Raw genomic sequence first — 15,026 nt, 5'->3', positions numbered from 1 at the left:
CTCAAACTCCTGGCCTCAAGCAATCCCACCTTGGCCTCCCAAAGTGCTGGGATTACAGGCGTGAGCTAACGTACCTGGCCAAGACACAGGATCTGATTCGCTGACATCCAAGGACAGTAATGATGATTTCCAGTGTCTGATCCGCTGACATCTGAGGAGATTAGTGACAATTTACAAGACACTTCTTCTTCCCTGCGAGGGGCACTCGCTTTCTTAAATCAATAGCAAACATACGTTTCACCTTAGAGGACTTCACTGTCCCAACATGTTAGTATGGCTGCATAACAAATCACCCGAAAGTGGGGTGAATTATTTTTAAAGGATTATGTATAATCAAAAAGACTGGCAAGTCTAAATCTTTTCAGTAATTATTTTTAAACCATTTGAGAGGCCTTCCTAGTTGTATATTCAAGCACAGTCCTTGGTCATAAGCACACACCAATTTTGTCTTTCTCCGAAAAGGTCGCAAATTATGAAACTAAGCAAAAGCAGAAGGCAACCAGATAAAAGTGGGGAAACATATTCTCCTTTTAATCCATAGACTGTTTTATGAGTTACATCAAGAGCTCATGAATTCATTTGGCTTTCAGTAACTGAAGCCTAATATATGACTTTAGTACAATAAGATTGTATTTCGTAAAATGGGGCACATAGCCACTTTAAAAATAAAGACACAAATATCTCTTCTGTGGCATAAGATAATAAAAATACTACTTAAGCAGTAAATCTGAAGCCAGATTAATTCCGTATACATTTTCCTGCTACAGAATATCACTTTTATATGATTATATTTAAAGACAAAATTGTTAGTATGTAATTGAAGGTTATACTATATAATAGAGAAGTAATTCGTCTTTTCCATTTGTTTGCAAAGTAAAAAAATAATATCTCAAAAAGTCACACTGACCACAAACTCCATAGCAAGAGGGTGTGGGGGGAAGTGAGGGACCTTTGATGAGGTGGAAAGATCAGTCACTTTTGGGAACCTGTAAGAATAAGAACATGCAGCTCAGTTCGGGAGGAAAACCCAGGGTTCAAGAGATGGAGCTTTTTTTTTTTTTTTTTTTTTTGAGACACTTGCTCTGTCGCCCAGGAAGGGAGTGCAGTAGCGCGATCTCAGCTGACCGCAACTTCCACCTCCCTGGTTCAAGCGAGTCTCCTACATCAGCCCCCCAAGTAGCTGGGATGACAGGCACGTGCCAACATGCCCGACTAATTTTTGTCTTTTTAATATGGGTGGGGTTTTGCCATGTTGGCCAGGCTGGTCTCAAACTCCTGACCTCAGATGATATGATCTGCCTCCCTCGGCCTCCCAAAGTGCTGGGATTACAAGTGTGAACTACCAGGCCTGGCCCAAGAGATAGAGCTCTTTAGGAGATATTAGTCTCACTAGATCCAACATAAATGGATTCAACCAGAGCTAAAAATTCCACCTTCCTCTCACAGAATTACTTTAAAAAAAAAATACCATAATATGGTATTTCCATTTTCATTTTCCTTCTGTCTCATTACTCCAATCTTTAATTCTTTTCTGGAGTTCTGGAGTTGCTGTTACCATTAGAAAAGTTTTGCATGTGGTAGCTGTTTCCCTAAACATCATGCAAATATTCTTGAAAGCATCTCAATGCCGTTGAAGTGCAAAAAGGAAACCAATATTCATCAAACACCTACTAAATATCTGGCAGTATTCTAGGTGTTTTACATAGGGTATGTGATTTCGTTCTCAGAACAGCTCTGTGAGGTGGGCGCTATTATTATTTCAGTTTACAGATGAGAGAATAGATGCTTAGGGAGAGGCAAGGCTTAGGGTCTTCAGAGCAATGAGGCGAACAGCAGGTTATAAAGCCCTTAGCCTCTTACCTCTCTTACGAACCTGTTGCTGGTTTTAAACTTGCTTGAAAAGTTTGCTTTTAGTGCTAAATTGTACAACTCAGACACACTAAAAAAACTATTTATTGTACACACATCGTGCCAGACACTTTTCATGTATCACCATTAATTTAATCTCTACAGCAGCCGCCCTGTGAGGTTAGCCTTACTTTCTAATTTTATTGCTAAGGAGCCTGGGACAGAATGTAAATCAAGGTACTGTTTCCTTCATTGAGAAAGTCTGACTTTGGAAAAAAAGTCAGCCAAATTAAGTAGTGTGTTGAGTGACATGGGTGATTTTATTTTCTGGTACAATCTCTTTATCTCCTTGCAGACTTGTACAGACAGTTTGGGAACCACACTTGGAGTGGCACTGGCTGAGAAAAGGTCAATTACAGCCGGGCACAGTGGCTCACGCCTGTAATCTCAGCACTTTGGGAGGCCGAGGAAGGTGGATTATTTGAGGTCAGGAGTTCAAGACCAGCCTAGCCAACATGGTGAAACCTCGTCTCTACCGAAAATACAAAGATTAGCCGGGCGTGGTGGTGCACGCCTGTAATTCCAGCGACTCAGGAGGCTGAGGCAGGAGAGCTGCTTGAGCCTGGGAAGTGGAGGTTGCAGTGAGCCAAGATCACGCCACTGTGATCCAGTCTGAGTGACAGAGTGAGGTCCTGTCTCAAAAAAAAAAAAAGAAAGAAAAGAAAAGGTCAACGATGTCACTCATCGCCTCACAGGTAATGAGTGGTGGAGACAGAATTCCAACCAAACTGTGCTCTTTCCCAATACCGCATTATCTTTCCAGTATTCAAGGAATGACTCTGCAAACAACTCTGCAGGGGTTTCTCCTGCCACAGGGCTTTCCTTGTCCCGTTCCTTGCAATAATTTGGCAGCATATATGTTACATTAGAAAAACAAGAGCTACTTGTTGGGCCAGGCGCGGTGGCTCAAGCCTGTAATCCCAGCACTTTAGGAGGCCAAGACGGGCGGATCACGAGGTCAGGAGATCAAGACCGTCCTGGCTAACACGGTGAAACCCCGTCTCTACCAAAAAAATACAAAAATCTAGCCGGGCGAGGTGGCGGCGCCTGTAGTCCCAGCTACTCGGGAGGCTGAGGCAGGACAACGGCATAAACCGGGGAGGCAGAGCTTGCAGTGAGCCGAGATCCCACCACTGCACTCCAGCCTGGGCGACAGAGCAAGACTCCGTCTCAAAAAAAAAAAAAAAAAAAAAAAGGAAAACAACAGCTACTTGTTTAAGTGTTCCATTAGAATTATAGAAGGCTTTGATACTGGTACATAGTAATTCATGGAGGTGAGCATGAGAAATTAAAGTAAGGGATAAGATTGTCCTGCGAAAATAAAGCAAGTGGTGTCCGTACCCATTATGGATAGAATTATCCATCCGTGGGATTAAATCAAGAGATTGTGTGAATAAACATGTGGTTGAGATGCATGGAAACACCACTCACAGTGTCCCAGAAACAATGCCAGGGAGAAAAGCCTGATTGTAGCTTCATCAGCAAAAACCCAATCTGTTGTACTGTACCCTGTGCAGAATGACCTTGTGCTTAGAATGGCAGTCGCAGCTCTAGTGTGGGAAAGGAAGTCGGAGACCCAGAGTTGGCTGTGTTGATCTAGAACAGACTGTTCTCTGTTGAGAGGCAATTGTGAGTCACCAGTCTTCCCAAACCTTCAAAACAATCCCTACCCCATGTGCAGTGGTGCATGCCAATAGTCCCGGCTTCTCAAGAGGTGAAGCAGGGGGCTTGTTTGAGCCCAGGATTGTGAGGCTGTGGTGCACACTATATGACAGGCATGACAGTGCGTGTAAACAGCCACTGCACTCCAGCCTGGGCAACAAAGTGAGGGTCTGTCTCTGGAAAAAAAAAAAAAAGCAACCTCCCCACAAAAAAAAAACAACCCCATCACTCCTTTTACTGCTTGATTTCATGTTCACCAAGCAATATTTTGATTACTCAGTTTCCTGCATATCTCACTATCTGAAAAGAGGGTTCTCTGGATTGAGCATACAGGAATCCCAGTTAAGGCAAAGAAGTGTCCACTATTATAAATCAGTAAGTTAGAATTTTCATTTCTAGATACACTTCTTAGGATTGTGGTTCCCCCAAGTCAGTCTCCTTGAGACAGATGAGCTCTAGGAGTCCTGGTATGATCACGTTTTCTCCAAGAGCAAGACTGGAGCCAGGTTTGTGGTGCTGTCGCCAGGAGAGGGCCTGCCTGGCTAGAGCCAGAGGCCATCTCTCTCATCACCCCTCCTTTCAACCTTCACAAATGAGTGCAGTTGTTGGCTACATAAAATGCCAGGAGATAAGTAAAAGTCCGAGAGGGCATGAAAATTTATCAGAAGGCTAAAAATGAGTAAGAAATCAGATGGCATAAGAATTGAGAACATAATGGGGACCATGTGGTTCAGAAAAGAGGAAAGGCACACAGGCAAAGGCTTTGAAAGAGAATGAAAGTACATTCACGTTGTAGGGAGAGGTTGTCATGGTGTGGATGGGAGACACTCTATCATATAGTGGTGGATAGACTCAAGGAAAATCAGCAACCAAGACGTGGGGATTAGGAAGGTGAAGAGACTAAAATGCAGTGACGGGAGGATGATAGCCTCATCAGGTGTGACGGGCGGAGCGTTTTCATTGGTCACTCTTTTGGGGAATGACAATGAGCTGAAAAATAAAAGCTCAAACCTCCCATGTTTATGGAACTATTATATAACTTTAGATCACTTCATCTTTTTGCCATCTAAAACCTCTCAGAGGCCGGGCGCAGTGGCTCACACCTGCATGAATCTGAAATGACAAGGGACAGAAAAGACGTCTCCAATGCAAACAAGTCTTCAGTGAGAATCGGTTTAACACCTCAGCGTAAATCATATCCCAAGGAGCCACTCGGAACTTTGAGCTGCTTTTCTTTCTTTTTTTCAGGGTCCAGTTGTTGACCATCGAGCTGCTTTGAAGACCCTGCGGAGGTTCTGTCGCCTCTTGAATACGGTGCCTGGACTCCCACTCAGTGAGGCGAATTTCCACCAGGTCGAGCGGAGTCAGCCCAAGCTCTCCGTTAAAACCTGCCTCTCACAGAATCCATTTCTAATGGATGTGGAAGGAAGATTGTTCTTCCGTGTTCGTTTCTATTGAGGTATCTCTTTTTTTCCCCTTTTGTTTGGTTGTCCTAACTCCATGAATAGAACAGAAGAGGTATTGGCCGGGCGCGGTGGCTCACGCCTCTAATCCCAGCACTTTGGGAAGCCGAGGCAGGCGGATCACAAGGTCAGGAGATCGAGACCAGCCTGGTCAATGTGGCGAAACCCCATCTCTACTAAAAATACAAAAATTAGCCGGACATAGTGGCAGGTGCCGGTAATTCCAGCTACTCGGGAGGCTGAGGCACGAGAATCACTTGAACCCAGGAGGTGGAGGTTGCAGTGACCGAGATTGTGTGACTGCACTGCAGCCCTGCAGCCTGGCAACAGAGCAAGACTCCATCTAAAAATAAATAAATAAATAAAAATAAAAACAGGCTGAGCAGGATGACTCATGCCTGTAATCCCAGCACTTTGGTAGGCTGAGGTGGTCAGATCACCTAAGGTCATGAGTTTGAGACCAGCCTGGTCAACGTGGCGAAACCCTGTCTCTACTAAAAATACAAAAATCAGCCGGGCGTGGCGCGCACCCGTGATCCCAGGTACTTGGGAGACTGAGGCAGGAGAATCACTTGAACCCGGGAGGCAGAGGTTGCAGACAGCTGAGATCATGCCACTGCACTTCAGCCTGGGCGACAGAGCGAGACTCTGACTCAAAACAAACAAGCAAACAAACAAAAACAGCTGAGTGTGGTGGCTCATGCTTGTAATCCCAGTGACTGTGGAGGCTGAGGCAGGAGAATCACTTGAGGCCAAGAGTTCACAACCCAGCCTGGGCAATACAGGGAGACCCTGTCTCTACAAAAAATTTTTAAAATTAGCCAGGCATGGTGGCGCGTGCCTGTAGTCCCAGCTACTTGGGAGGCTGAGGCAGGAGGATCCCTTGATCCCAGGTGTTTGAGGTTGCAGTGAGCTATGATAGCACCACTGCACTCCAGCCTGGGTAAGAGAGTGAGACCCTGAGTCTAAAAAAAAAAAACTGAATGCCGACTCTATGCTAGTGCTTTGCTAAACATTGAGGAGAAAAAGATGACAAAGACTTTTTTTTTTTTTTTGTCCTAACAAAGCTCACAGTAGTCGGGAAAATAATTTACAAAAAGTAATTAGAACATAGCGTGACAGATGCTGTAATGGACCCTTGTTCCATTTCCTATTTCAAGGCACCAGGCTTCTCAAGCATGTGCGGATAGCACCATGATTCATTAACTTCCTTTGTCTGGAGTGCCCCTTCCATTAACTTGGTGCTAACACAGCAGATAATAGTAGCCATTATAGTGTAAGATTTTATTTCTAGTTCATTAAGCTGGAAGTGTTTTGTTTCTCTTTCATATGTAAACTGTGTTTTGTTTCCTATCTAATTATCCATGTTGATGTTTTAAAGCGGGCGCGATAATGATTTTGTTTGCAGTTGTACCGTAAGGGTAATTTCTTTTCTTCTAAGGAGGAAGAAGAGAGACAGGGACTGAGGGGCCGCTGCTGGTTGTCTGTCTGGGTTTACCAACAACTAAAAATGATTTTGAGGAAAAATCTTCACCCTGAAACAAGATGGAGGAGGTGATTTTTAAGGGCCTGACTCTGATAATCTATTATTATATACGCAATTATACATTAGGTCGGCTAACATTCAAAACCAGTGACCAGCAACTCAAAAGAGAAACCAGAGTACAGTGATGGATATAGCCTGACATTTATGTAGAATAATTCACCCAAACCAATGGAGAAATATCTTCCATACTATCGCAATTTGTTGCATATCAGATAACTCATTGAAGCTACAGAAATAAGAACAATATTTGCTATTGCACATGTTTGGTAGCAGTTCAGCTTACTATGTGTTTTCACACACAATCCTCACAATAGATAAGGAAACTGAGGCTTAGGTAGCTGAAGGTCTTTATCTATGGATGCACAAGTTGCATAGGATAGCATCAGAGATCAGAATTCAAATTTACATCTTTTTTGCCTAAATTCAAGACTTGTCATATTTCAATACACTGTTTCCTGGCTGATCGAGTGGCTCACACCTGTAATCCTTGTGCTTTGGGAGGCTAAGGTGGGAGGGTCATTTAAGGCCTGGGGTATGAGACCAGCCTGGGCAACATTGTGAGTCCTCGCCTCTACAAAAAAGTTTGTAGGCCAGGCGCAGTGGCTCATGCCTGTAATCCCGGCACTTTGGGAGGCTGAGGTGGGCAGATCACCTGGGGTTGGGAGTTCAAGACCAACCCAACCAGTATAGTGAAACCCTGTCTCTACTAAAAATACAAAATTAGCTGGGCATGGTGGTACACACGTGTAATCCCAGCTACTCAGGAGGCTGAGGCAGAAGAATCATTTGAACCCAGGAGGTGGAGGTTGCAGTGAGCCCAGATAGCACCACTGCACTCCAGCCCAGGCAACAGAGTAAGACTCTGTCTCCAAAAATTAGCCAGGTGTGTTGGCATGTACCTGTAGTCCTAGCTACTCAGGAGGCTGGGGTGGGGGGATCACTTGAGCCTGGAAGTTCCGGGTTACAGTGAGCTATGATACAGCCAGCTGGACAACAGAGCAAGACCCTCAATCTAAAAACAAACAAACAACAACAACAACAACAAAAAACAGTGCTTCTCAAAGTGTTTCTTATTTTCAAGGAAAGTATCAGGAGAATACTGCTTTTAAATAATGTGTTGGCCGGGCGCGGTGGCTCACGCCTGTAATCCCAGCACTTTGGGAGGCCAAAGCGGGAGGATCACCTGAGGTCAGGAGTTCGAGACCAGCCTGGTCAACATGGTGAAACCCCATCTCTACTAAAAGTACAAAAATTAGCCGGGTGTGGTGATGGGCGCCTGTAATCCCAGCTACTTGGGAGGCTGAGGCAGGAGAATCGCTTGAACCCAGGAGGCAAACGTTGCAGTGAGCCGAGACTGCGCCACTGCATTCCAGCCTGGACGACAGAGCGAGACTCCATCTCAAAACAAATTTTAAAAACTAATGTGCTAATGGGGTTAAGCCTATTGCATTTGTGTTAGGAGTCCGGTCTAGAATAGCACATGGCCCACTCTGGATGTTCTTGGCCTGTGGGCGCCTGATGGTCTCAGGGGAGTTGAAGGCTGACAGGAAGTTGGAGATACTGTTTCAGATCTTCTCCATTCCAGGAGGTTGACAGTGTGCAGGTTTGAAGCCTGTCTCCCAAAATACCAAAGGAAAGAAATGATTCTAATTAAATAATGTTTACAAAAGCACTTAATTCTTAAGGACTTCACCAACAACTGTCATTGAACATCTTATTGAGATTGATACTATTTAAATGGTTTCTATGATATATCAGCTGGAATTACACTCAAGTTTGCCAAAATTGTTTTTCACACATCATTTTATCCTTTAGTGTTTCTGCAGCATGACTCCATCTGAGTCTCACAAAGTGCAGGACTGTATTTCACTCTTTGAAACCTTCATGATCTTCAAACTGAAAAACTCCTGATTTTTTTTTTTTTTTTTTTGAGGCGGAGTCTAGCTCTGTTGCCCAGGCTGGAGTGCAGTGGCCGGATCTCAGCTCACTGCAAGCTCCGCCTTTCGGGTTCACGCCATTTTCCTGCCTCAGCCTCCCGAGTAGCTGGGACTATAGGCGCCCACCACCTCGCCCGGCTAGTTTTTTGTATTTTTAGTAGAGACAAGGTTTCACCGTGTTAGCCAGGATGGTCTTGATCTCCTGACCTCGTGATCCGCCCATCTCGGCCTCCCAAAGTGCTGGGATTACAGGCTTCAGCCACCACGCCCGGCTTTTTTTTTTTTTTTTTTTGGCAGAGTCCTGCTCTGTCACTCAGGCTGGATTGCAATGGTGTGATCTCGGCTCACTGCAACCTCCACCTCCTGGGTTCAAGCGATTCTCCTGCCTCAGCCTCCCAAGTAGCTGGGATTACAGGTGCCGGCCACCACTCCCGGTTAAGTTTTGTATTTTTTGTAGAGACGGGATTTCATCATGTTAGCCAAGCTGTTCTTGAACTCCTGACCTCAAGTGGTCTGCCTGCCTCGGCCTCCTAAAGTGCTGGGATTACAGGCGTGAGCCACCATGCCCAGCCAAAACTCTTCATCTTCTTTTCTTATCTTTGAAGACTGTAACTCAAAGAGAATAATTCTTAGACTATGGTTCTGGTGTATTTGTCTCCACCCTTCTTTTTTGGAGGTTAAAATTTCCCACTCACTACTCTCTATTCTGCTGGAATGCCATCTCCCCAGCCTTATTTACTAAAGATTTATCAAGTGTCGGCCAGGTGTGATGGCTCACTCCTGTAATCCCAGCACTTTGGGAGGCCGAGGCAGGTGGATCACGAGGTCAGGAGATTGAGACCATCCTGGCTAACACGGTGAAACCTTGTCTCTACCAAAAATACAAAAAATTAGCCAGGCGAGGTGGCGGGTGCCTGTAGTCCCAGCTACTCGGGAGGCAGAGGCAGGAGAACGGCGTGAACCTGGGAGGCAGAGATCGCGCCACTGCACTCCAGCCTGGGCAACAGAGCGAGACTCCGTCTCAAAAAAAAAAAGAAAAAAAAAAGATTTATCAAGGGTCTATTTTCCAAAAGCTGCTCCACCGAAGAGGCAATTTATATTTGAGATAGAATTAAAAGATTGCATAATAGACTGGACGTAGTGGCTCACACTTGTAATCCCAGTACTTTGGGAGGCAGAGGCAGGAGGCTAGCTTGAGCTGAGGACTTCAAGAGCAGCCTGGATGACAGAGTGAGACTCTGTTTCCAGAAATAATAAATAAATACAATTAAATTTGCCAAGTGTTTATGTCGGTGTTGTGGGAAATTAAAAAAATAAAAATACTTATTTTTATAGGTTGCAGTGAGCCAAGATTGCACCACTGCACTCCAGTCTGGGCCACAGAGAGAGACTCTGTCTCCAAAATTAATAAAAATAAAAATATTAAAATAAAATAAAATTTGCCAAGTGCATTAAACTTTCATGATCTGTAATTAAGGTAATGAAGGGTAGTTACCTAACTTTAAAATTAGGCCTTTTTAAAATAAGAGAATTTAGGGGCTGGGCATGGTGGCTCACACCTGTAATCCCAGCACTTTGGGAGGCCGAGGCGGGAGGATCACTTGAGCCTGGGAGTTCTAGACCAACCTGGGCAACATGGTGAGACACTGTCTCTATGATTTTTTTTTTAAAGAAGTCAATTGGATGTGAAAAAAAAATTAAACATTATCTCTGACTATGAAAAAAAATAAAATAAGGAAATTCAGAATCATATGAGTAACGGAAGTCTAAAAGATGATTATAGAGCTGTCATTTGAAAAAGTGCCGCCTTTTATTCAACTGGTGGGGAATGACCCAACCACTTCTAGTGAATTAATGGCTGAACCAAAACCAGAATGTGGGGTTAGAACATTTCTATGACTGAACAGAATGCTAAGTGTTTATTGTAGTTATCAGTAAGATACTTATGAGACAACTGTAATTTTAAAGTTGCCTTTATAAAAATATTTCAAACAAAAAAATGTTTTTTAAAAATAAATAAAATTTAAAAGAAGAAAAAATGTTTTCATTGAATTATGTTGTTCTGATTACTTTGCTGAGGGACACAGACACTGGTCTTCTTAAGCTGTGGCTTGAATGAGGCCGACCCCAAATATTCAATAAATATTTGATGGATGAACCACTGAACAAATAATGATATGCAACTGAAACAAAGTAGCACTGTACTAGAAAAATACTCCCACAGAATCATGATTTAGGCCGGGCGCCGTGGCTCACGCCTGTCATCCCAGCACTTTGAGAGGCTGAGGTGGGTGGATCACCTGAGGTCAGGAGTTCAAAACCAGCGTGGCCAACATGGCAAAACCTCATCTCTACTAAAAATACAAAAATTAACTGGGTGTGGTGTCAAGTGCCTGTGATTCCAGCTACCTGGGAGGCTGAGGCAGGAGAATCGCTTGAACCTAGGAGGGGAAGGTTGCAGTGAGCCGGGATTGCATCACTGCATTCCAGCCTGGGAGACAGAGCAAGACCCTGTCTCAAAAACAAAAAAGAATCATGATTTAGAGTTTTAACCATGTAATTGTAGTTTCATTACAGTTCTTTATTGTTTTCTGTACTAATCATGTGGTCTGCTAATAAATAATTCATTTCTAGGCCAGGCGCGGTGGCTCAAGCCTGTAATCTCAGCACTTTGGGAGGCCCAGACGGGCGGATCACGAGGTCAGGAGATCGAGACCATCCTGGCTAACACGGTGAAACCCCGTCTCTACTAAAAAAAAATACAAAAATCTAGCCGGGCGCGGTGGCGGGCGCCTGTAGTCCCAGCTACTCGGGAGGCTGAGGCAGGAGAATGGCGTAAACCCGGGAGGCGGAGCTTGCAGTGAGCTGAGATGTGGCCACTGCACTCCAGCCTGGGCGACAGAGTGACTCCGTCTCAAAAAAAGAAAAAGAAAAAGAAATAATTCATTTCTAAATCCTAAAGATCTTTAACTCATTTTCAGAAGAGTGGTTTAGGGCATACCGAATTTTATTTGATACATTCCATTGCTGGCTCTCCACATACAACATCCTAGTTAACGTCTTGTTTTAATTTTGGTCTGTGCACCATCGCTCATGCCTGTAATCCCACTGCTTTGGGAGGCCACAGCAGGAGGATCACTTGAGGCTAGGAGTTCAAAACCAGCCTGGGCAACATAATGAGACCCCATCGCTACAAAAAATGGAAATGCATACAAATTAAAAATAATTTTTTTCAGAAACAGCACATAGTGAAAAATTGATACTACATCACCTACACTTATGCCTCATCAAATCCAACAAATCTACCCAAAGTTTATTAAAGAACCATGTAGAAGACCCAAGAAGTAAACATCAGAAAAGGCAAAAATCAAAACAAGCCCTACCCCGTCACAATACAATTTAAACCAAGAAGAGATATTGTTTTGACAAGCAATTTAAAATGCACTGAAAACTTAAAACACCATGCAAACACCATAATTAAAATAAGATGTGTAAGCTCAATAAGATTAAAATAAATTCACCAGACTGGGTGCGGTGGCTCACGCCTGTAATTCCAGCACTTTGGGATGCTGAGGCGGGTGGATCACCTGAAGTCAGCAGTTCAAGACCAGCCCAGCCAATATGGTGAAACTCCATCTCTACTAAAAACACAAAAATTAGCCAGGCGTGGTGGCGCATGTTTATAGTCCCAGCTACTCGGGAGGCTGAGGCAAGAGAATCGCTTGAACCTAGGAGGAAGAGGTTGCAGTGAGCCAAGATAACACCGTTGCACTCCAGCCTGGGCAACAGAGCAAGACTCTGTCTCAAAAAAAAAAAAAAAGAAAATTAAAATAAAATAAATTTACCAAACAAAGTAAGACTGAGAATCTATCTAATAAACATGGCACAAAGCATTTGTTAAAATGGGTGACCTGTTCCCTCAATGGAACATCAGACTTGACTGTCCTCATTTCCATCACTTTCTACTACAGAACCAACTTGTCTTTTTTTTGGGACGGAGTCTTGCTCTGTCGCCAGGCTGGAGTCCAGTGGCGCGATCTCGGCTCACTGCAACCTCCGCCTCCTGGGTTCAAGTGATTCTCCTGCCTCAACCTCCCGAGTAGCTGGGATTACAGGTGCCCACCGCCACGCCCAGCTAATTTTTGTATTTTTAGTAGAGACAGGGTTTCACCATGTTGGCCAGATGGTCTCGATTTCTTGATCTTGTGATCTGCCCGCCTCGGCCTCCCAAAGTGCTGGGATTACAGGCGTGAGCCACCGCGCCCGGCTGGAACCAACTTTTCTTACCCGGGTTTCCTAAGAGGCAGGGAGCCTCAGGCAGGTGACAGATTTACAGCTCATGAGCAATATCTGCAATACCATTGACTGAAAGAAGCTTATAACTCTCTTGTGCCCTCTGGAATCTAACATAACAATGCCAGAAGGCAAGTGTGAGTCTTGAGGTAAAGGTTGAAAATAAATAAAAACCGCAATGGCATCTGAGTACACAGCTTATAGTCAGCAATTGCAGGGCAGTCATACGCTATGCAACTAGGTTTTGGTCAACTACTGACTGCAAATGTAACTATGGTCCTCGAAGATTATAAAGGAGCTGAAAAATTCCTATTGCCTGGTGACATAGCCATCATTGACGCCGTAGTCTAATTACTTGATTTCTTTATAAATGTAGTGTAGCCTAAGCGTACAGTGTTGATAAAATCTACAGTAGAGTACAGTAGCATCCTAGGGCTTCACACTCACTCCTCACTGACAGCAACTTCCTGTCCTGCAAGCTCCATCCCTGGTAAGTGCCCTAGACCGGGGTACCATTTTTTATCTTTCATACCACATGTTTACTGTATCTTTTCTATGTTTAGATACACAAGTACTCACCACTGTGTTACAAGTGCCTACAGTATTTGGTACCGTAACGTCCTGCACGGGTTTGTAACCCAGGAGCAGCAGGCGATCGCATGTAGTCTAGGTGTGTAGTAGGCTATACCATTCAGGTTTGTGTAGGTGCACTCTGATGTTTGTACAACAATGAAATTGTCATTTCTCAGAATGTTTCCCCATCATGAAGTGACATGTAACTGTATCTCAAGAGCTGTCATTAAGGGTGTTCCTTGGGTTTAAGTAACAGAGAAATCAGAACCTGGATGGTTTTAACTAAAACACACAGATTTTTTTTAAAGTAACTTTTGAAGAAAATAATATGAAAAAATGGAGAAGTAGAAAGAGGAAATATTTTAAAGAACAGATTAATTGTGATGCCTGTTTATGACAAATATTACCAGTGTTTGGAGAAAGAAATATAATCTGTGGCTTTTGGGGAAGCACCAACCATTCAAACAATTTTTCAAATGCATAAAGACCGTGATGAAAGGCCGGGTGTGGTGGCTCACGCCTGTAATCCCAGCACGTTGGGAGGTCGAGGCAGGTGGATCACCTGAGGTCAGGAGTTCGAGACCAGCCTGACCGACATGGTGAAACCCCATCTCTACTAAAAATACGGAAAAAAAAAAAAAATTAACTGGGCATGATGGTGCATGTCTATAATCTCAGCTACTTGGGAGGCTGAGTCAGGAGAATCACTTGAACCCAGGAGGAGGAGGTTGCAGTGAGCCGAGATCACACTACTGCACTCCAGCCTGGGCGACAGGGCCAGAGTCTGTCTCAAAAAAATTTTTTAAATTTTAAAATTTTAAAAATTAAAACTTAAAAATGTTGAAGGGTAGCAGAGGATGCCACCCCAAAATATGCCACTTTGGCATAAGGATTATTTTGAGCTAAAGGCACTTGAGAAACAGCTGATACAAAAGGAGCACACTGCCTTCTTTGTCCCAGGAGAGAAGAAACGTTCTAGTCATCAGAGATGTGGAGTCAAGGCTGAGAAAAATCTGAAAAAAAGTTAATTGTTAAATTAACTTGTATCTTTGGCCTCCCGACACATTTCCACAACCGTCACTCTTAGTTCAACCTACCATAGAAGCATTTAGTTTTTGTTATGTCTTTGAATCTTGCTTTTCCTATCGGGGCTCCCATGTACATGTAAAAATCTGTATACTTTTCTCTTGTTTTTAGAGGCAGGGTCTCACTCTTTTGTCCAGCTGGAGTGCAGTGGTGCAATCATAGCTCACTGCAACCTCAAACTCCCAGGCTCAGGCTCAAGCAATGCTCCTGCCTCAGCCACCCAAGGTATTGGGATTGCAGGTGTGAGCCACCTTGCCCAGCCCTTTCTCCTGTTAATCTCACTTGTATCAATTTAATTCTCAAACACAGTCAGAGAGCCTAAGAGGGTAAAGGTAAAGTTTTGCTGCCCCTACAATGTTTTATTGTTGTTGCTATTTCTTTGTTTTGAGATAGGGTCTCTTGCTCTGTCACCCAGGCTGGAGCGCAGTGGCACAACCACCGCTCCTGCAATCTCGACTTTCCAGGCTCCAGTGATCCTTCCACCTCAGCCTCCCAAGTGGCTGGGACTACAGGCATGTGCCACCATGCCTGGCTAACTTTTGTATTTTTTGTAGAGAT

At 44.0% G+C, this 15,026-nt stretch overlaps 1 protein-coding gene across 1 annotated transcript in view; it reads left to right on the top strand.

Annotated features, from left to right (window-relative positions):
- The window catches only part of ZNF695 (zinc finger protein 695), a 60,242-nt gene extending 55,272 nt beyond the window's left edge, over positions 1-4,970 (top strand). The window contains exon 6 of the mRNA XM_010387331.2: positions 4,819-4,970. Within this exon, the coding sequence (XP_010385633.2) occupies positions 4,819-4,849 (31 nt within the window). The 3' untranslated portion in view covers positions 4,850-4,970. The remainder of the gene's footprint in view (positions 1-4,818) is intronic.
- Positions 4,971-15,026: the final 10,056 nt, after the last annotated feature.

Source organism: Rhinopithecus roxellana, chromosome 8, assembly GCF_007565055.1.
Source record: "Rhinopithecus roxellana isolate Shanxi Qingling chromosome 8, ASM756505v1, whole genome shotgun sequence".
In the NCBI taxonomy this organism is placed as follows: domain Eukaryota; kingdom Metazoa; phylum Chordata; class Mammalia; order Primates; family Cercopithecidae; genus Rhinopithecus; species Rhinopithecus roxellana.
Note: the sequence above shows the minus strand (reverse complement) of the source record. Positions and strands in the feature narration are given on the sequence as shown.